The sequence below is a fragment of the Aythya fuligula genome, chromosome 9 (genome assembly GCF_009819795.1).
Source record: "Aythya fuligula isolate bAytFul2 chromosome 9, bAytFul2.pri, whole genome shotgun sequence".
Classification (NCBI taxonomy): Eukaryota; Metazoa; Chordata; class Aves; order Anseriformes; family Anatidae; genus Aythya; species Aythya fuligula.
The window spans coordinates 11773242-11792122 of NC_045567.1; the positions used below are offsets into that span (position 1 = coordinate 11773242).

Below are 18881 nucleotides of genomic sequence, written 5' to 3' on the forward strand. Positions count from 1 at the left end.
GGGGCAGGCAGAGCATCTCTGTGCCTTGTGGCCAGATGTGAAGCTGTGGGGCCGATGGTGCTTTGGGACTGCCCCGGGAGAAGCCGAGGGGCGGATGGGAGCCTCAGGCGTGTGGGGGCAGCAACGGGAAGGGGAGGCTGCTGCCGGCACCGGTGCCGTCTGTGCCGGGCACGGGGCTGAGGAGGGGCCGGGGATGGCACCGAGCGGCTCCGGGTGGCAGCCCCAGCTGCAGCTGCCCGGGGGGGGGCAAGTCCCCAGCCTGGACGGGGCTGGGAAATGGAGAAGGAAGCGTGCCACAGCCCGCTGCGTGTCCCCTCCCGTCCCCAAAGCTGAGGTGCTCTCCGTGCCCCTTTTTTTCCTGGTTATTTGCCACTGAGTGGATGGGTGCTGCCGGGGGGCTTTCCCTCACCGCCCGTCCTGGTACTGCTTGAACCCCACCTGTGTGTGGGGGGACCCTGGGGTTTCACACAGCTGGAAGGGGGAAAAAGGAGGTGGGGAGGAAAGAGAGACAAGAGAGGGAGGAGGAAAACATCTGGAGATATCCCTCGGCTTTGTGACAAACAAGGGACGAGTATTGAGCAGGATAAAGCAGAAAACCTACACGGAGAGAAAATCATCATCATATTTTAAATCCCTGTGTCTCGCCATGACAACTAACATCTCACAAGGCCTCCGGCTAGAATAAAACCCTGGAGAGCAAATGTCTGGGGGGGGGGAGAAACGCCTGGAAAAACGCCTGGGCTGGCAGCACCGGTGGCCAGGCTCCCCCTGCCCCCGGCTCCCAGACCCCTGCCATTCAGCGCCGCGTTCGCCCTGGGGGACGCGGCTCCTGCCGGGGAATATTAATGTGCTCATGGGAAGGAAGCCGGGGTGTCCCCCCCGCCCCGTTCCCTGCAGCACCGCCACAGGAACAAAGCAGCAGTGTTGGTGGGTGGGTGGCCACCGCGAGCCAAAGGGGGCGGCGGCTGGAAATTTGGGGGAAAAAAGGGCTGCAGAGAAGGGCTGGCTCCTTCCCCCTCAGCTCCCTTCCCCAGCTACCCCCTGCGCCCGGCGGGGCTTAATTAATTACGCTGAATGAATTATGCAGAGCACAGACCCCTTCCAGCCACGCCAAGGGGATCAGCCCGGGCTTTGTCGATTCATCCATCGCCCAGCGGCTGCAGCGGGGGAGAAAAACCTCGCAGTCAGCAAAGGGCCGGCTGGGAGCTGCGGCCGTGGCACCCACACTGGAGGGGAGGGGGGGCCGTGCCCGGCTGAACGGCTGCCACGCTCCGAACCTGATCCTTCTTGCACCCCGGGGACCTGCCAGACGTCCCCAGCACGTCACGCTCGAGCATCCTCGCCGGCGGCACGGGGGTGGCTCGCGCCGGCGGCGGTGACGCAGGAAGCTCCAAGCCCCGCGGGCGGGCGGGAGTTATTTTAGATGCCATCCCATCTGGAGGCTTTCAGAGCCAAAGAGAAGGGCCGCGGCCACCATTTTCACCACCAGCACCTACGGCTCGGTATTTAAAGAGGGGTCGATCCCCGCTCCAAACCCCTCATCCTGAATCGCATCCGCGCGGGGACGGGGCGTGCGCTCTCCTGATCCCCTCCCCGGTTTACCCTGGTTTAGGGGGGTGGCCCCGCGATGGTACTCACTGGTGGTGCTTCCCGACATCTGGATGATGCATTTGGACTCCCGGCTCATCTCCCGGGAGTTGAAGGGCCGCACGCGCACCGCCACCTTGACGGAGGCTCCCGCCATCGCGCCAGCCGGAGGTGGTGCTGCTAGCGGGGAGCGGCGGCTGTCCTGCGCGGGGGAAAGCAGGGGGTTAGGAGAGCTCGCCTCTGGACCCCCCCACAGCACCACCCTGATGGAAAATGGGCGAAAGGCTGAGCCCAAATCAAGCCAAGAGGATGGGATTTCCAGTAGGACTAAGCCATTTGGGAAGCCAGCACCGGTGCCTGCCAGCCACGCGCTCTGTGGTGCCCCTTTTGGGTTCCCACAGCTGGGGACAGGGCTGCAGGGCACAGCCAGCATCACGCAGCCCCCCACGGGCAGTTCTTCCACTGCTTGTCCCCACAGCCTCGTGCCCATCCCCAGAGCCTCCTGCCTGCAGCCCCTGCACGGCAGGACCACGGGGAGGAAAACCAGCACATTTCGGCTCAAGGGTAGGTGGCTGATGGACAAGGTCAGACTGGCTGATGATCTTTGAGGTTTTTTCTAACCTGAGCAATTCTGTGACCCCACAGCAAACGTTTCTGTTTGCCCATCCGTGCAGACTGACGGCCCCGATGTCCTGCCCTGCGCCGCAGGCTGGCACTCAATAGCTATTTTCCACTTAATCTAGCTAACCCGACGATCAATTATCTCACCGAGCAAGGGGCAGCTCTGCCAGCACAGCCCCAAAAGCCTCCGGGAGCGGGCGGGAGATGGCACGAGGGCAGCACAGGGGCAGGGGCAGGGGCAGGGAGGAAGGGGCAGTGCCTGCGGGAGATGAACGGGGAAAGCACTGGCCGAGCTCCGGTTCCTTGAACCACATCTAGTGGCAGCCAGAGCAAGGCAGATGGGTCCTCCTCAACACATGATGGCCTTTCCCATGGTACAAGTGAAAATACAACTCAATTTGTGGAAAATATGGAAGAAAGAAAAACCCACATAACAGCCCCAAGAGATGGGAACCGCTTTGAAAACAACTGGGTCTTGTCAGTTTGGTTTTCGGTCCCAAAAGAGGGGGAAAAAAAAATAAATAAATAACAGCAGATACGCTCTGCCCAACGGCAGGTAGATTCATGGTGCAATGGAAAATTTGCAGCCAGAAAGTGGGGGCAATAAACAATAAGCTAGGACCAAAAGGAAAGAGGAAAAAAAAATGTGGTTTTGTTTGTTTATTGGGGGTTGTTTTGGTTTGGTTTGGTTTATTTTCTGTGAAATGACAGGATACCTGGCTGGGTGGAAGGGCTGCCGGGCCATTTCCCCCTGCAGCCCCCTCCAGCCCCATTTTTCCCCCCCAGGTGCTCTCCTCGCCGCGTGGCCTCGTGCCGCAGCCATCCCTCCCCACGTGCTGTGCTGGTGCCCCTCGGTCCTGCCGGCTCGGGGTCCCACCCCACCCTGCCCCTGGCCTCATCCTCGAGCTATAACCGTGCCTTCTGCTCCCCTGCAGCCCCGTGCCCAGCCTGAGCCGACTGCTCCAGCCACCTCCTTGTCCAGCCCCGTGCCCGCTGCGTTGAAGCAGCCCGGGCTCCATTTTCTGCCTCGAGCCGCTCCATCCATTTCCTTCGGCTTCCTCAGCTGCCAGCGCAGCCTCCCCCTCGCCCCGCTGCGCCTTGGCGGTCCCAGCGCTGCCATTCTCCGACCCGCGGCAGCGAGACAAAGGCTGCCTGTGCCTGAGCCAGGCTGGCGCCGGGCCGCAGCCCCTCTGCGGGCCTCCCCCTCCCCGTGATTTGGGGCGGGGGTCTCCGGCCAGCTGCGGACCCCACACACACAGCTACGGGGCTGCCCCATAGGGAAGCCCGACGGACCTGGAGCTGCGGTTCCCCGGCAGGGCTCGCCGCCCCCGGCACCCTACGGAGAGAGGTGGGCGCGTGGCGGCGGGGAGCACCGCATCCAGCCCCCCCCTCGGCCAGCCAGCGGCTCACGGGGCCGGGCTGGCAGCCGGAGCGTGGTCCCTGCCCAGGGAGGGTCAGCCAGCGCCCGCTTTAATCCGCCGTCGAGAGAAATTCAATAGCGCAGCCGGGCGGCGCTGGGAGCTGGGCCAGCAGCCCGCTCCCCGTGGCATCGGGGTGGGAGGCACGGAGGGAGCCCCCCGTGGGGTCACTGCGGCCGTGTGGCGCATCTCCCCCCCGGTAATCCTCCCTCTCGGCCACCCCTGGCCACCCAAGGGCTAGGAAGCAGCAATTAACGGGATCGGCTAAGATTAATTGGGCAGGGATAAGCCAGAGAGGGCTCCCGTAATCCCGAGGATGCCCGCGCCAGCCCTGCCCCACCCCACCCTGCCACCACCGCCAAGGTGACCAGCGGGATGGGGCGCGCTGTCCCCCGCTGCCACCCGTCCCCCGCTGCCACCCGCGGGTAACACCTCCTGCAGGAACACCGTGGGGACCTGCCACAGCCCCTTCAAGGAGCACCCCGTCCCCTGGGTGCCACCGCTCCAGCCACAAAAGACTCGCCCCTCCCTAGCCCTGCGCCCCCCTGGGGTCCCTGCCCTCCCTCCGGGGACCCTCCCCACGGGGCTGCCGCTCCCCCCGTGATGTGACACAGCGGGGGCCGGCCACCCACCCCTCCCAGCTCGATGGCCAAGCCCCCGTGCTGTCCCTGTCACCCAGGCCTGCAGGAATTGCTTATTTATTTATTTTTCCCCCTTATGGCGGGGTTGCGCAGCCTCCACCCCGAGGGCCGCGGGAAGCATCTCCCCTCCATCCACCCGCCCTAAAATCAGCCCCCGGGGCTCCCCCTGCTCCTGGGGGGTATCGGGGCAGCGTCCTCACCCCCCAGACCCCGCTGGCAGCAGGATGCCCCCGCTGCCCATCCCTGCTCCCTCCGCGCGAGGGGCCGTGACGGTGCAGTTTTTCGCCCTGCGGCACCACGCGGGCTCGGGCAGCGCCCGGAGGCGAGCCGGGCCCTGTGGGGACAGCATGGGGCCGATGGCTTTGTCCCCACCACCGGCCACCTGCCCCCAAACTCCTCGCCACCCCGGTGCGGGACACGGCGTTGGGGCAGCCTCGTGCCACCTGCACCCCGCATGGCTGAAATCTGCGGGGGCACCGCTAGCGGGGCTTCTCCGGCCCCGTGAGGCTGCGGACACCACCATGGGGGGGACACCGGGTGCTGGCACCCCCTGGGGAGCTGCGGCTACCGGTGGGGACGGGGGTGGCGTGCGTGTCACCACGGTCACCCCCTCCCTGACCAAATGGATGTTTGGACACGCAGACACCCAGACAAGGGGCTCGGTGAGGTGTGCGGGGATGGGGACAAAAGGGGGCTGAGCAGCGGGGCCGTGCCGCAGCCCCCACCCCACAGGTCCCCCCCTCGACGTGGCGGCCCTCCCGGTGCCGTCCCCAAGGTCAGCGGTGGCGGCAGCCCGTCCTTGCCGTGCCCTCCGCCACCGCCGCCGCCGTTCACTCTGGAGCGGAATGAGGGCGGGATGGCAGCCGCACAGCCCCAGCCACCTGCCGCCGAGGGCAACGGGGTTGGGGGGGGGCAAAAAAAAAAAAGCATCAGGCGGCTGGTGCCGGGCTACCGAGCCCCTTACCGGCACCGGCAGGGCGGGGAGCACCGGGGGCATCGCCCCCCCACACACACACCCGGGATCCTTCTGGAAGCCGGGGCGGCTCCCCCGCCTGCCTCCCCCCGGTGCCCGCAACATGGCGGCCGCCCCCTGCCCACCCCCCCCTCACCCCTCACCCCTCATCCCGGGGGGGGCAGCGCGGTGCCGGTGCCGCAGCCCCAGCCCCGACCGGGCAACAGCGGAGCGCTCGCTCCCTCCTCCTCCTCCCGCCGCCGCCCCTACCTGAGCCCGGTGCCCGTGGCCGGCGGGGCGCTGCGCTCAGCCGCGGGCGGGGGGGGCCGGCATGGGGCCGCGCCGTGAGGAGCGGTGCGGAGCGGAGCGGGGCCGGGGCTGCGGCTGCTGCCGGTGCCGGTGGCGGTGGCGGTGCCGGTGCGGGCGGTGTCAGCCCCGCCCCTGCGGCCCCGCCCGGCCCCGCCCCGCCCCCGCGCGCTGATTGGGTGATGCCGCCCTGGGGGGTGGGGGGGGGGAGATGGGGTGGGGGTCGGGGATGGAGCGGTGACGTCAGCGCATCCCCCCCCCCACACACAGAAGGGTTCGCGCTGCGGAACCGCCGCAAGGGCGCGGGGAGGGGCGGGGCCCCCGTGTCGCCATGGCAACCGTCACCATGGCAACCGTTACTATGGCAACCGCTACCACTGCAACCGTTTCCACAGTAACTGTTACCACGGCAACCGTTACCATAGCAACCGATACCGCCGTAGCCGTTACTATGGCAACCGTTACTATGGCGACCACTGCCCTCCATCTCCTTTTCAAGGCCAATAGGGCCTGGGTCCAAAGGCACGTCCCGGGCAGCAGGGGGCGGAACAGCAAAGGCCTGTGATGGCTGTAGCAGCAGAGGGGCCCATGGCGTAGCAGTCGGATCAGTAAAGGAGCCCGCAGCTCCCTCGCTGTCTGGCAAACCACCCGTGTCTGACTGTGGCCCCACACGGCTCTGTAAGGCCTCAGAGACTGCTCGCCAGGTGCCGAGCAATCCCACTGCCACCTTGTTGTTTTTAGTTGCAGAGTCCCACACCTTGACCTCAATTTGGTCCCATGTTTCAGGCTCATAAGCTGTCTGATTGTTGATAAGGAGAATAAGCTGTAAGGTTCCCAGGACAGTCTTTGTTCCTAAGGACGTAGGATTCCCCACAACGCGCAGCTGCTGACCAGTTGTGTGCGCGGGTCCCCTTCTCTCAGCTCAAGCTTCTTCCCAGCTCCAGTGCACCCATTCCCAGCGACTTTCTGTACGAGCTCCTCTGAGCAGTTTGCTGAGTCTGGCCGAACCCATCTTCATGAGGCAATCAGTGTGCCTGTTCCCGGCCTGGTCACCGTTCTGCCAGCCTGTTCCTTTTCATTCCTTCTTTCTGCTTCTTTATTGATGACGTAACTTCACCACATCGCACTGCCCTTTTTTATCTTGAGGGCAGGCTCCCCTCTTACACCCTTCTCCCCACAGCAGTCCTTTTCAAAACAACTTTTCATTGGTCAAACAACTTTGCATATAACAGCAACAGCAAACACCCAGAAACTTCCATGCCTTAATTGCATGGAGTCTCCTGAATCACCCTTCTTTGTTCCCTCTAAACTCTTTTACATTCCTGATGGCCTCATCAGAGTATGATGTTACTATCAACCATGGGGCTTTCCAACCCCCATGGCCACATTCCCACATCTCCCTGTTCTTTATTAATATCAACCATTTTCTAGATGCAAACTACCACTCCTTATATAACAATGGCAACAGCCCCTCTCAGGGCACGGGGCTGTTTCATGGTAGCCATGCGGTTGCCGTGCTCATGGACGTTTGGGCAACCCCAACGGAAGGGTGCTGGGGCCGCAGGCCGGTGCTGGTGGCACATTAACCGGGCTGCGAGGAGGCCAGGGCAGAGTCCGTGCTGGTGGAGGGAGCGCCGCAGCCTGGGGTCAGGGTCCGGGGGGACACAGAGAGCTGCTGGCAGGGGATGCGCCGCGCCGCAGTGCTGGGTGCCGAGCGGGCCGCGGCTGCCGCTCCTCTCCTGCGGGCTCAGCTGCGGGGCACGGCGGGGCACGCCATGGCCACCATCCCGCCACCCCAGGCGCTGCTGCGGCCGCTGGCCGTGCCGCAGAGGCTGCTGCTGGGGCCGGGCCCCAGCAATGTGCCCCCCCGCATCCTGGCGGCCGGCGGCCAGCAGCTCCTGGGCCACATGCACCCCGAGATGCTGCAGGTGAGGAGCACCCCGTCCCTGCCTCCCGCACCCCGTGGGGGGCCAGGACGAGGGGTGACAGCGGCGCCGGTCCCCACGGCAGGTCATGGATGAGATCAAGGCGGGCATCCAGTACGCCTTCCAGACCCGCAACCGCCTGACGCTGGCCGTCAGCGGCACCGGCCACTGCGCCATGGAGGCTGCCCTCCTCAACCTGCTGGAGCGCGGCGACACCGTGCTGGTGGCCATCAACGGCATCTGGGGACAGCGTGCCGCCGACATCGCCGGGAGGCTGGGTACGCTGCGGGCACCCGGCTGCGGGGGGGCTGCCGGGACGTGGCCTGCTCCCGAGGTCCTGTTGTCCCCACCCGGGTGGCCTCATGCAGCAGCAGAGGGCTCTGGGCTTTGATGGGGTGACGGTGACGTTCCCCCTGTGTACGGCGCCTTCTGGTGGGCCCCTGGTTAACGCCTGACCCATGCACTGTGGCTGGAGGCGAGCTCAACCCTCCCTGTCCCTCTGCTCAAATCCTTCCCAGGTGCTGAGGTCCGCGAGCTGCTGAAGCCTCCAGGCGAGTACTTCACCCTGCGGGACATCCAGGAGGTGCGGGGCAGCTGCGGGGCAGAGGGCACGGGGCCGGCCCCTCGGCAGCATTCACCCCCCTGCTTTTTTCCCCCAGGGCCTGGCACGGCACAAGCCCTCGGTGCTCTTCATCACCCACGGCGAGTCCTCCACAGGGGTGCTGCAGCCACTGGAGGGGCTGGGCGAGCTGTGCCACCGGTCCGTGAGCCCCGATGTCACCTGCCAGGGCTGGGACACGGGGATTGACGTGCTGGGGACACGGGGGTGGTGGCAGCAGGGGGTGGCAGGGTGTGGGGCTGAGCCCTGTCCTCCCCCAGGCACGGCTGCCTGCTGCTCGTGGACGCGGTGGCGTCGCTCGGGGGAGCGCCCATCCTGATGGACCAGCAGGGTGAGAACCACGGTGCCACCATGGGCACACGGGGACCAGAGGGGTCCCACATGTCAGGGCTCACACCCCCCCCACCTGCTGCTTCGTGCTGGTGCCGTCAGTGCCCTGTCCCTCTCGGGGGATCATTGCGGTGTCAGTGTGTCCCCCAGAGCAGGGCAAACATGACCGGGACCTGCAGTGCACGTCCCCTGTGCTCTCCGCTGGAGGCAGAGCATGGGCCAGTGGGCTGGGGGCTCAGTGCGGTCCCTCTCATGCAGAGATCGATGTCCTGTACTCCGGGTCCCAGAAAGTCCTCAGCGCCCCCCCCGGCAGTGCCCCCATCTCATTCAGTGAGCGAGCAAGGTAAGGGCGGCCCTGAGAGGCGATGGGCTGGGGGAACAGAGGGTCGCTGTACCCTCTGCTCTGCCAGCTCTCTGCCAGAGCCATCCCCACGCAGCGGTGCCAACCCAGTGCTCGCTCTGGGGCTGGCAGTGGGTAAGGGGCAGCTCTGCCCTCCCCTCTGCTCTGGCTCCAGCCCTGCACTCCGCTTTTCCAGGGAGAAGATGCTGAGGAGGAAGACAAAGCCCCAGTCCTTCTACCTGGACATGGGCTGCCTGGCGAACTACTGGGGCTGCGACGACAAGCCACGCATGTGAGGGCAGGCTGTCCCGCCACGTGTTGCTTCCCTTCATCCCCAAAGCCCCCTAAATGCTCTGCCCCCCTGTGTGGGTCCCCTCGGCGGGGGCAGCAAGGCCCTGCCACCCCTTCCCATCGCCCACCCTCCTCGCAGAGTCAGACATCAGCCCCGGGGGGCTTGCACGAGCCACCCTGCGGGGGCTGAGCCCACCCGGGTGCTGCTGGGTTTTGCAGGTACCACCACACGGCGCCCATCAACAGCTTCTTGAGCCTGCGGGAGGGCTTGGCCATGCTGGCAGAGATGGTGAGCGTTGTGGGGCACTGGGATGGCCCAGAAGGGTGATACCTGCACCGTGGCAGGGTCTGGGGGGAGCCGCAGGTGTTTGGCTGTCCCTGGTAGCAGCGGTGGGGCCCTACTGACTCCTCTGTGCCAACAGGGGCTGGAGAGCTCGTGGGAGAGGCACCGGGCCAACTGCACCCTCCTGTGCCAGGGGCTGCGGGAGCTGGGGCTCGAGCTCTTCGTGAAGGAGGAGGTGGGTGCGGGGAGCCCATCTCGCCGGGCTGCACGGCACCGGGTGGCTGGGAGCGTCCCCAGGGGGGTCTGGATGCTGGAGAGGAGCCCCCGGCCTCCCTGCTGGGCTCTCCCCTCACGGGGCTCACCAGGGCTGAGGAGGGCTGCGGGTTGAGCCCCGTTGCTCTCTCCACCAGGCGGCGAGGCTGCCCACCATCACCACCGTCAGGGTGCCTGAGGGCTACGCCTGGCAGGAGATCACGGCCTTTCTGATGAACAAGCACAGCCTGGAGATCGCCGGGGGCCTGGGGCCCTCCGTGGGCAAGGTGGGCAGCGTGCTCCCCTCCCACCAACCCTGGTCCCCCAGCCCGCATCCATCCAAAGGGGAATTGCTGCGTGTCATCGAGCGGCTACGCACACAGTTAGTGAGGTCACACGTCTTTACCGTGACTGAGGGTGATAAATAGGAAGAAACGGGGAGCTCCTCACACGCCCCATGCTCTGTGGGAGCCGGTGCTCGCTGGGCACAGCCCCGGGTGGATTCTGCAGGGAGAAACTCGTCCTTCTCCTCCCAGGTCTTGCGAATCGGCCTCATGGGCTACAACTCGACCAAAGACAACGTGGACCGTGTGCTCGGGGCCCTGCGCGATGCCCTGCAGCGCTGCCGCCGGAGCAGGCTGTGAGCGCCGTGAGCCGGGGGGTTCCTCTGCCCACCGGGGGACCTGGCAGGAGGCGCTGCGGGACCCCCATGGGGCCAAATGGGGCCACACGGGGTGCGCGGGAGTGGGGCACGTGCTGGTGGTGGTGGGTGGCCGTGCCTGCATGGCACCAGGCGTTGGATCCTCGTGTGCCAGGTGGGAGCACAGCGCGTTGGCAGGACGCAGCACAGGGGTGGCTAAAGCCTTCCTCCCCATCCCTCACGTGGGGTCACTCCTCGCCCCAGTGCCCTGGCCCCATATCCCCACCCTCTCCACCTCCCCCAGCCACGACGCTCAGCAGCCCCGTGGGGTGGAGGCAGGACCCGAGTGCAGGGCCCTTCCCCTCCCGGCCCTTCCATCACCACCACCACCCCCCAGCTGCCACAGCCGCGGTGCTCCTTCCCTGGCACCGCCTTTCCTGAATAAAGCGCCCCGGCGCCACGCTGCTCCCCTGCCTCCTGCCTGGTCTCGACGAGTTTCAGCGCCCGCGTCCCCATTTCCCCAGGCGACAAGGCCCAGAGCCCCCCGCAGCCCCCTTTCGCCTCTCCCTGCGGACAGTGGGGGTGAGCAGGGGGCGCCTGGACGGGGCGGCAGCGGGTCCCGCTCAGCTCCTCGTGGGGATTTCTCTCTGCACCTTGGTGAGGAGCTGGGACATAGCCGAGCGGCGCGCGTCGTCCTGGATCCCGTAGACCTGCAGCTGAGCAGACCCGTGGGTGGTGAGGGAGGGGAAGGGGCCCCCTGCTCGGCTCAAGCCCCACGGGTACCCTAAGTGGAGGGGCAGCGACCCCCATCGTGCCCCCCCGCTTACCTGGCTGAGCAGGATGTCAAAATAGGCTGTGTCCCAGTACGCCCTGTTCTCCGCAGGGAGCCGCAGGAGGGCTCTGAGCTCAGGGTCTGCCTGCAAGCCCTTGGTGCTCGCAGGGTGCCCAAAGTGGAAGCGAAGGAAGCGCGGGGGGTCCTGGGCGAAGGCCTCCACCTTCTGTTGGAGCGAGGCGAGGTCCAGGGGCTCCCCGTGGAAGAGGTTCTCCTCCGGGCGTAGGAAGTGGGGTAGGCGCCGGGTGGCCAGGCAGCGCAGGAGGACCACCAGCAGCCTGTAGACCGAGCCCTGCAGGTCCTGCCAGTCCTCCGGCGAGGGAAACAGCTCCGTGCTCCACAGCAGCACCATCTGCGGGGTGGCGAGAGGGGGTGCCTGGGGGAGCACGGCCTCCTCACCAGGGCTGTGCCTTCAGATCCCCACCAGGAGGTGCTTTGTGCGGGAGAAACGCAGACCGTGCTGCTTTTTTTTTTTCGTTTGTTGGTTTGGTTTTTTAAAATGTCAAAGAGCACGGTATGAACTAAAGCCCACTGGATTTGCTTTCAGCTGGGGCCGTTCCCTCGTCAGCGATGACTTTGCTGCCTTCGCCACCTCCGCCCCGGCGAGCCAGCACAGGGCAGAGCGCACCGAGATTGTGACACCGGGTGCCCAGAGTGCCACAAACAGGTTGGGTGGGGAGAGAGGCTTTTGTCAGAGCAAACGCCAACCCCAGCCCTCCACCTCCCGGCACAGGGATGCCATCCCCAGCAGTGACTGAGCCGCAGCAGGGCCCGGGAGCCCGCTGGGGCACGCGGCACCGCACGGCCTGCTCCAGGACCTGCCCTACCTTCAGGTGGTCGAAGGAGAGGCCGGTGCTGCCATCCTCCTCCCTCCAGTCCTGGCTGCTGAGCTGCTCCAGCAGGCGCAGGCTGTCCAGCCGGGGCCCCTGCAGGGTGTCCACTGCCCAGAGCAGCTTCAGGACGGGGAGGTGAGCCGAGGATCTGGAGAGAAAGCGGCTCTGCTGAGGGAGGCTGGAGACCCCGCGGGGCCCAGCCGGGGAGCTGGGGAAGGATATCTGCAGCACCCAGGGCTCTGCTCACAGGCACTGCCACGTGCTGGCACCCTGGAGCCGAGGTTCCCCAGAGCAGAGGCCACATTTAGAGCCGCAAGCCTGGCTGCACCTCAACAGCTGGGATGGCCGGGTCCCCACGGCACACAGAGGTTTGCAGCAGGTCCCTCCCAGGGGGCAGCTTCCCCACACCAGAGCTGGGAGCAGCTCCCTGCAGCCCCGCCAGAAGCCTGGCGGGCCACAGCCCCAAACCCGCCCCGCTCACGGAGCAAGCCGCCTGCTCGGCCCCTCCTTGGGGCTGGGTGGCTGTGCGGGCAGGAATGCAGGTGTCACCCCAGCCCCTCGCAGCTTCACCCCGCTGCTCTCAAGAGGCCAACGTGCACGCAAAGCCCGAGCAGGAAGCTGAGAGCCACCACCCCGTGAGCTGGTTTAGCTCCTGCCAGCAGCTCAGGGGCCTCCTTTGGCACCTGAACACCCTGCTGGCACGGCATGGCCCGGGCAGGCGAGCTGCAGCAGCGGGATGCACGGCACACCCCGTGCACCAAGGGCATGGGGGCTGCTTTCCTGTACCCCCCAGGCAGGAAAATCATCCCGCACTTGGCTGGCAGCGCTCAGCCTCTGCTCTCCCACCCTTTCGGTGCTGCCAGCCAGGGTGGATGGGCACAGGTAGGGCCGCTGCTTTGGTGCACGTGTGCTGGAGCCACTCACCTCCAGCAGCGGGGAGAGGCGGGGATGAAGTGAGCCTCTGCTGTGGCCTTCTGGAGGCTGCCCTCGGGGAAGCCCCTGTCGCGCTGCCGCCCCTGCAGCCTGAGTGGCTTCTGCTGCCTCCTCACCACGGGGACGATGTCGAAGCGGACGGTCTTCCAGCCACCACGGACCAGCAGCGACAGCTCTATGGCATCTTCCTTCAGGTTTTCGGCGCTGAGGTCACCTAGATGCGGAGGGTTTGGCCATATCACGGGAGGAGAGAGGTGAGGAGGTTACCGCAGCCGGTCCCGCAGGCTGAACTGGGTGTGCATCGCAATACCTGCGGGCTCGTCCCACCCCACTCGAGTCATCCCTCTCCAATGCTGCGGTTTGGCTGTGGTTCTCTGGCGAATGCCATCTCCAAATCCCGCTGGGGTCATTTTCGGGAAGGAGATGCATCGCTGCCGGGGGGCTCAGGGCCAGGCCAGCGGAGCGGGCACAGCAGGCACCCACGCAAGCCCCGAGCGGCAGAACAGGGCTGCACGGTTTGGCAGCAGAGCCGTGCCAGGAAAGAGAACGTGACCTATGAAATATTGATCAGGAAAGGTCTCGGGCTGCAGAGGAATAAGAAGCGTGGACTTGGCTGAGGAGGAAGGAGGGAATGGTGGGCGTGCTGGGGCCGGGGTAGGACACTTTCAGACCCTCTCTGCCCTTCTTACAGCCTCCTCCAGGGGCTGCCTGCACTGGGCGCTGTCAGAAGCCAGCAGAGCCAGGAGTAAAGCAGCTGGGGCAAGCCAAGCACGCCAATTCCCCGTGGAAATTGCAAGGACTAACAGGAGAAGCATGCCCATGCCAGCACCCAGCAAAGAGTCAGCATCCCCTTCCTCAGCGGGGAGCCAGCTCCCAGCCGGGGCCGTGACCCGGTGCCATACACACCTGGCTGGAGAAGGAAGCGGCGCTGACAGTGCACGATGGCCGAAACAAGGAGCTCTTTCAGGTGCTGGAGGACTTTGCCCGGCGCCAGGTGCCGCACGGTGCCACTTCCCCGCTCCATATCACCCGCGCTGGTCCAGTCCTCCACGCCGGTCACCGCAGAGGGCACTTCGAGGTGGCAAGTGCCCAGTTTCCCGGGCTGGCACGGCCGTACCCGCAGCGCATCACCGTCGAGGCGCAGGGGCACCTCCACCCTGACGGCATCCTCGGAAGCACGGAGCGTGAACTCGAAGGCTTCCAGGTTCCTGCAGTAGTCCACAAGGAAGCGGGGCTCCATGCTGTGGACATGCTCCAGGAGGGTCAGCAGGATGTCCTCCGCCTGCTGGAATTGCTGCACCCGCTGCCCCTGGCGGGACACGATCACCCCCAGGCAGCTGTGCCAGCGGGACCCGCCGGCTGCCATGGCTGGGGCCGCGCAGCTCCACCAGCTGCGAGTGGGAGCGCGGCGCCGTGGGATGGAGGGCGGGGAGGCAGCGGGTGCTGGGCGGAGGGAAACCCCGGCTGCTGACAGCTGGGGCGGGAGAGACCGAGCCACGGCATCGCCCCATGGCATCGCCCCACGGCATCGCCCCACGCAGCCCCGCTCTCCTCTGCACGCTGCCAGCAGCCCTGGCAGAGGGGTGAAGGGGAGATGGGGCCAGGATGGGGCGAGGCGTGGGGCCCCTCTGTCCCCGGGGCACCTGTCTGTGCGCACCCACACGGCCCTAAAACCACACAACCCCTGCCTGCCCTTCCTCAGCGCTTTGCCCTGCTGTCATGCACCCTGCAGAGGGTGTGGGAGGCGGATTCCCTGCATGCCCCTGCCTGCCTCCACACCGGGGTCTTTCCCCCTGTCCTTCCTCTGGGAGAGGCTGGAGGAAACAGAGGTTCAGTGGTGCCACCCGATGTGTGGGCATCCCTGCTGCTCCACGACAGCCTGAGCCCTGCTGGAGGCTCGCAAGCAGCCGATGGGTACAGATGGGGTGAAGCTCTGGGCCACCAGGAGCAGGACAAGGTGAGCCCAAATCCTTCTCCGCTTTCGCAAAGCAGCTCAGAAGCCTCTGGGAGAGGCTTTTGGGGCAGAAATTTGCAGTGGAGGGGACCGGCAGGGTGAAGGCTAGTAGCCCTTGGTGAATCCAGCCCGTGCTGTGCCCCTGGGAGGATGGCTGGGGCTGGGGCTGCCAGCAGGGGCCACGATGGAGACGCAGAGGAGGAGCGGGCGTGCTCGCGCTGCAGCATCTGCTTAATCCGCCTGGAAACCCCTCGGGAGCTCTCGCAAACGCGGGGTGGTTTGGCTTGTTTTCCAATCTGCACTGCATGCCTGGGAGCAGCAGGGAATCAAGGGGGTATGGGGGGGGGTCAGGGCTCATAAGAGCGGTTCAAAGGGGTACACACATAGGAAGAAAACACACACACCCCCTGACGCAAAGCGAACAGGCCCTGGAGAGTGAGGAACTGCAGCCAGAACAAGTCTGCAAATCATTGACATCAAAGCTTGTGCAGGAACCAAACACAACTGCATGAAAAACCTCCTCCCCCAAATTCCTGCGGCGACCCTCCCCACCTCTGGGAAGCAGGGAGCTCTCGGACCCTGGCTGGGAGCATCGTGGCTTTTCTCTTTGGTTTGGGCAGGAGCAAAGGCAGCGCAGCCAGAGGCTGGGTGCGCCAGCATCACCCCAAGGGCTCCAGTCTAATCCCTGCTCGTGGCTCCAAACCGGCCTCAGGTCACCCACCAGCTCGTCCCGTCCCCTCACATGGGTCATGGCTGTGGGACCATGCCTCAGGAAGGCCACGGATGCTTGATGCAGTGCAGAGAAAACAACAAAATGCTTCAGGGATGAGCCTGGCCCTGCGGCAGGCTCGCAGGACGCAAATCCTGCCTGCAGGTGAGAGGCATGGCTGCACACGGCGAAGTGAGGGGTGTACAGGGCAGAGCGAGGACGGGTAAGCGAGCAATAGGCTCAGACTCGGCACAGAAACATTCGAGGTGAGGCGTCAGGAAAAATTTCCTAACAGCACTGTCAGTTAGGCCATGGAACAATCTTCCCGAGGAGGTGCTGGAATCGCCACCGCTGGAGTGGTTCGTGCCTGGTCTAGACAAGTCACCCGGGACGCTCGCGGGGAACGGCCCGGCGCTGGCAGAGGGGCTGGGCTGGATGAGGTAATAGGTCGTTTTCCATCCCTGCGTTTTATGGTTCTGCGAATTTTCACTCTGTTAGAAACGAGGGAGAGAGAAAACAACCAAAAAGGAAAAAAAAAAAAAAAAAAAAGAAGAAAAAAAAAAAGAGCGAGGGCGAGCAAGAGAGAGGAAAAAATAATAATAATAAAAAAAACACTGGTAGCATGGGGGTGGCTCGGATGGCACCCATCATGGCAGAGGCACCGCAGCGGGATGGGACCCTCGAATCCAGCCACTGCTCTGAGCTGGGCTCAGCTCCTGCTCTGCTCCTCCTCCAGGCTTCCTGGGGGAGCCCCCCAGCCATCACCACCCCCCAAAAAGAGAACGGGGCCTGACGGAGAGGCAGAGGTGCTGCTGGAGGCCAGGACGTGGGAGGCAGATCTGCCCCCAGCAGACCGAACCCGGCTGCTCCGCCTTGCTCCCTGCTCCAGCGTGGGCTGGGGGGCTTAGGGGGGCCACACATCCGCCACACGCACCCCCTAATGTGGGGATGGGGCCGAGCGGAGGCGATGAGGACTGCCCCTTCCCAGCAGCCTCCCGCACACCCCAGGGAGCCAGGAGTCAGCCTCAGAGCAGAGCGGCCTCGAGCAGAAAGGACAGGATGGGGTGGGGGGGAGAGGGAGGCAGGGGACTGCGAGAGGAAGAGAGAGTAATTTAACATGACAGGCTGTTTATTTTGGCAAAAACGGCCTCCTTTCAACAGATTTCAAAGCCCAGCCCCGGGGCTGGGGGGGGACCACACAGACAAGTGGGAGAGCAGGGGCTGGGGGCGGCCGATGGGGCTCCCGGACCCTGCAGCTGGGCTGGGGTCCCGCGGGCACCGGGGCTGGATGGGGACGGAGAGGGGACCAGCAGGGATGGAACAGGGACCAGTGGGGTTGGAGTGGGGACCGTTTCTCGCTGGTGCCCTGGGACTGGGGGCGCACACAGCGGGCGGTGGGGGCACGAACCCAGGCGCGCTCCCTCCCGCACGTGCTCGCCCGCACGCACACGTTCACACGCTCCCCCCGGCCCCGGCTCCTTCCTCCAGGCCAGGGCTCAGCTGGAGCCTTGGCTCCCCCAGCGAAATTTCAAAAGAGGCTTTTTTTTTTTTTTAAATAAATAAATAAAATAAATAAATAAATAAATAAATAAAGCTGCTAGTAGAGAAATAATTATTATAATCACATTAAGAGATTGGCCGTAAAAAGCCCTGCGAGAGCTGCCTTAGCGGGAAAGGTTGCTAACGGCGGGGGGGGGGGGGGGCGGTTTTCCTACATTTGCTCTTTTTTATTCAATCCCAGTCCACCACCACCCCCCCCTCCTTCCTCCCCTTTATCCTGGGAAATGAAAACAATTTATTTAATGATGGATCGTCCCTTTCTCTGGTCACTGACCTTCTGGGTGAATTTCTGCTGAGCTCGGCGGAAAACGCGAGGCTCGCTTGCAGATCCCATCTGGGGGAGGGGGAGGGGAGGGGAGGGGGGCGCTCACCCTCGTCCTTCCCAAAAACACAGCAGCAGTCCCGGGGAGCAGGCCGGGGAGGCTTTGGGCAGCGTCAGGGTTTTTCTGCGCCCCCCTGGACATCCCCGTGGCCACGCTCCGGCCCTGCTGCTCTGTGGGGGCTGTGGAGCCTCCCGGAGCCCCCTCACCCCGTCCTCAGCTCCCCTCTCTCTTTCCCTCGGTGCTTTTGGGGGCTCGGGGGGGTTCCCAGCACCCCATCAGAGGCGGTGCTGGTGGGACACGCGGTGCGGCCACGGGAGTGCACGGCTCCATCACCGACGGGCTCCTTGGCCCCTGAGCTCCCTCGGCTGGGTCCGAGGGGCAGGGGCAGGGTCTCACCCCGAGCCCCCCGTTCCATTTTCGGCTGCTCCCTCCCTCCTCCGCCCCCCCGGTGAGCGGCACAGGGCCGTGGTTTGGTGCTGTCAGCACCCAGCCCGCACCACATCCCCCCCGTGCTGCCCCCCGGGGCAGGGATGGAGCAATTCCTCGTCCTGCCCACTCCCCTTTGGCCCTTCCTCTGTCGTGTCCCGTTGCTCCAAACGTGGTTCTTGTAAAAACGCATAAATATTTATACAAGAATAATTCAAAAAACATGGTCTGTCAAATAATCAAAGCACCAGCACATCCGAGGAGCTTTCGGCCAGATTGGGAAATCCGTTGCTGCTTCCCGACGCCACGCTGCGATGCTGGAGGTGCTCGCGGCCGCTGCTGGCCCTTGGGGCCGCAGGACTCGCCGGCGCTGGGCAAGTGGCCGGGGTTGGTTGCGTCTCTTACTGCACGGAAAAGCAACGCCGTGTGGGTTTGCAGGGTGGTTGATGTCCTAATTAGCACGCCGGTTGCTGGTTTGGGGGCCGCAGCAGAGAGAGGCTTTCACTGGAGCCAGCTGAAGCCTCTCGCTGCCTTGTCTCCTGCCCGGACAGGTTGCCATCTCCTTGGGGCTGCCCCTGGCACCAGTTTGGGTCTCAGCCCAGTTTCGGCCCCGTGTCCTGCACCAGGAGGCATCAGGAGCCCAAGGATGTGCGAGGTCTGTGAGCCGGGGCTGTGCTGAGCCGTGCCGGCAGCCCCTGCCCTCTGTCTGGTTTGAGATGCCCCCTTCTTACCCAGAGCCAGCAGGTGAGCCACTGGAGCAGAGCTCACAGCCCCCAGCAGAGCAACGAAAGACAGCCCTACAAAACCACCAGGAGAGGAAACAAAGCCCTCCCCACACCCCCAGCCAGGCTCCGTGCACTTGGAGTTGTGCAGAAGGACCCAGGGAGCCGTTCAACACCCAGAGGCCGCTGAGCACCGGTGCGTTGGGGCGGAAGGGCCGGCGGGTCAGCACGAAATGCCTCGTGTTCAGTTCAGCACATGGTTCGGATTTTGCTCTCCCCCTCCGTTACAGCCAGCGAGGCCAAGTCCAGAGGGTGTCCCCGCTGGTCCCGCATGCACGTGATGCCAGCGGGTCCCTGCGAGGGGAGCTGGCTCCGGGGGCGCGC

The 18881-nt window shown here is 65.0% G+C and overlaps 3 protein-coding genes across 22 annotated transcripts in view; 1 reads left to right on the forward strand and 2 right to left on the reverse strand.

Annotated features, from left to right (window-relative positions):
- Nucleotides 1-5608, reverse strand: part of KIF1A (kinesin family member 1A) — a 36873-nt gene extending 31265 nt beyond the window's left edge. For 9 of the 20 annotated variants that reach the window (XM_032193631.1, XM_032193628.1, XM_032193627.1 and 6 more), the window contains exons 1-2: nt 5490-5608; nt 1639-1789 (exon numbers count right to left, since the gene is read on the reverse strand). In XM_032193631.1, coding sequence (XP_032049522.1) covers nt 1639-1744 — 106 coding nt within the window. In that variant the 5' untranslated portion in view covers nt 1745-1789; nt 5490-5608. The remainder of the gene's footprint in view (nt 1-1638; nt 1790-5489) is intronic. The other 11 variants (XM_032193639.1, XM_032193632.1, XM_032193640.1 and 8 more) reach the window with 3 other exon arrangements.
- Nucleotides 5609-7300: 1692 nt separating this feature from the next.
- On the forward strand, nt 7301-10209 carry AGXT (alanine--glyoxylate and serine--pyruvate aminotransferase). The gene is made up of 11 exons (XM_032193687.1): nt 7301-7453; nt 7536-7728; nt 7969-8033; nt 8110-8210; nt 8330-8400; nt 8658-8742; nt 8936-9031; nt 9250-9319; nt 9453-9548; nt 9724-9852; nt 10102-10209. Exons 1-11 carry the CDS (start codon nt 7301-7303, stop codon nt 10207-10209), a joined length of 1167 nt encoding a protein of 388 aa, XP_032049578.1.
- Nucleotides 10210-10828: 619 nt separating this feature from the next.
- Nucleotides 10829-14332, reverse strand: MAB21L4 (mab-21 like 4). The gene is given in 6 exon segments (XM_032193259.1): nt 10829-10921; nt 11033-11389; nt 11865-12018; nt 12795-13017; nt 13710-14202; nt 14204-14332. Coding segments are annotated over 6 exon segments (1449 nt in total).
- Between the last annotated feature and the right edge of the window lie 4549 nt (nt 14333-18881).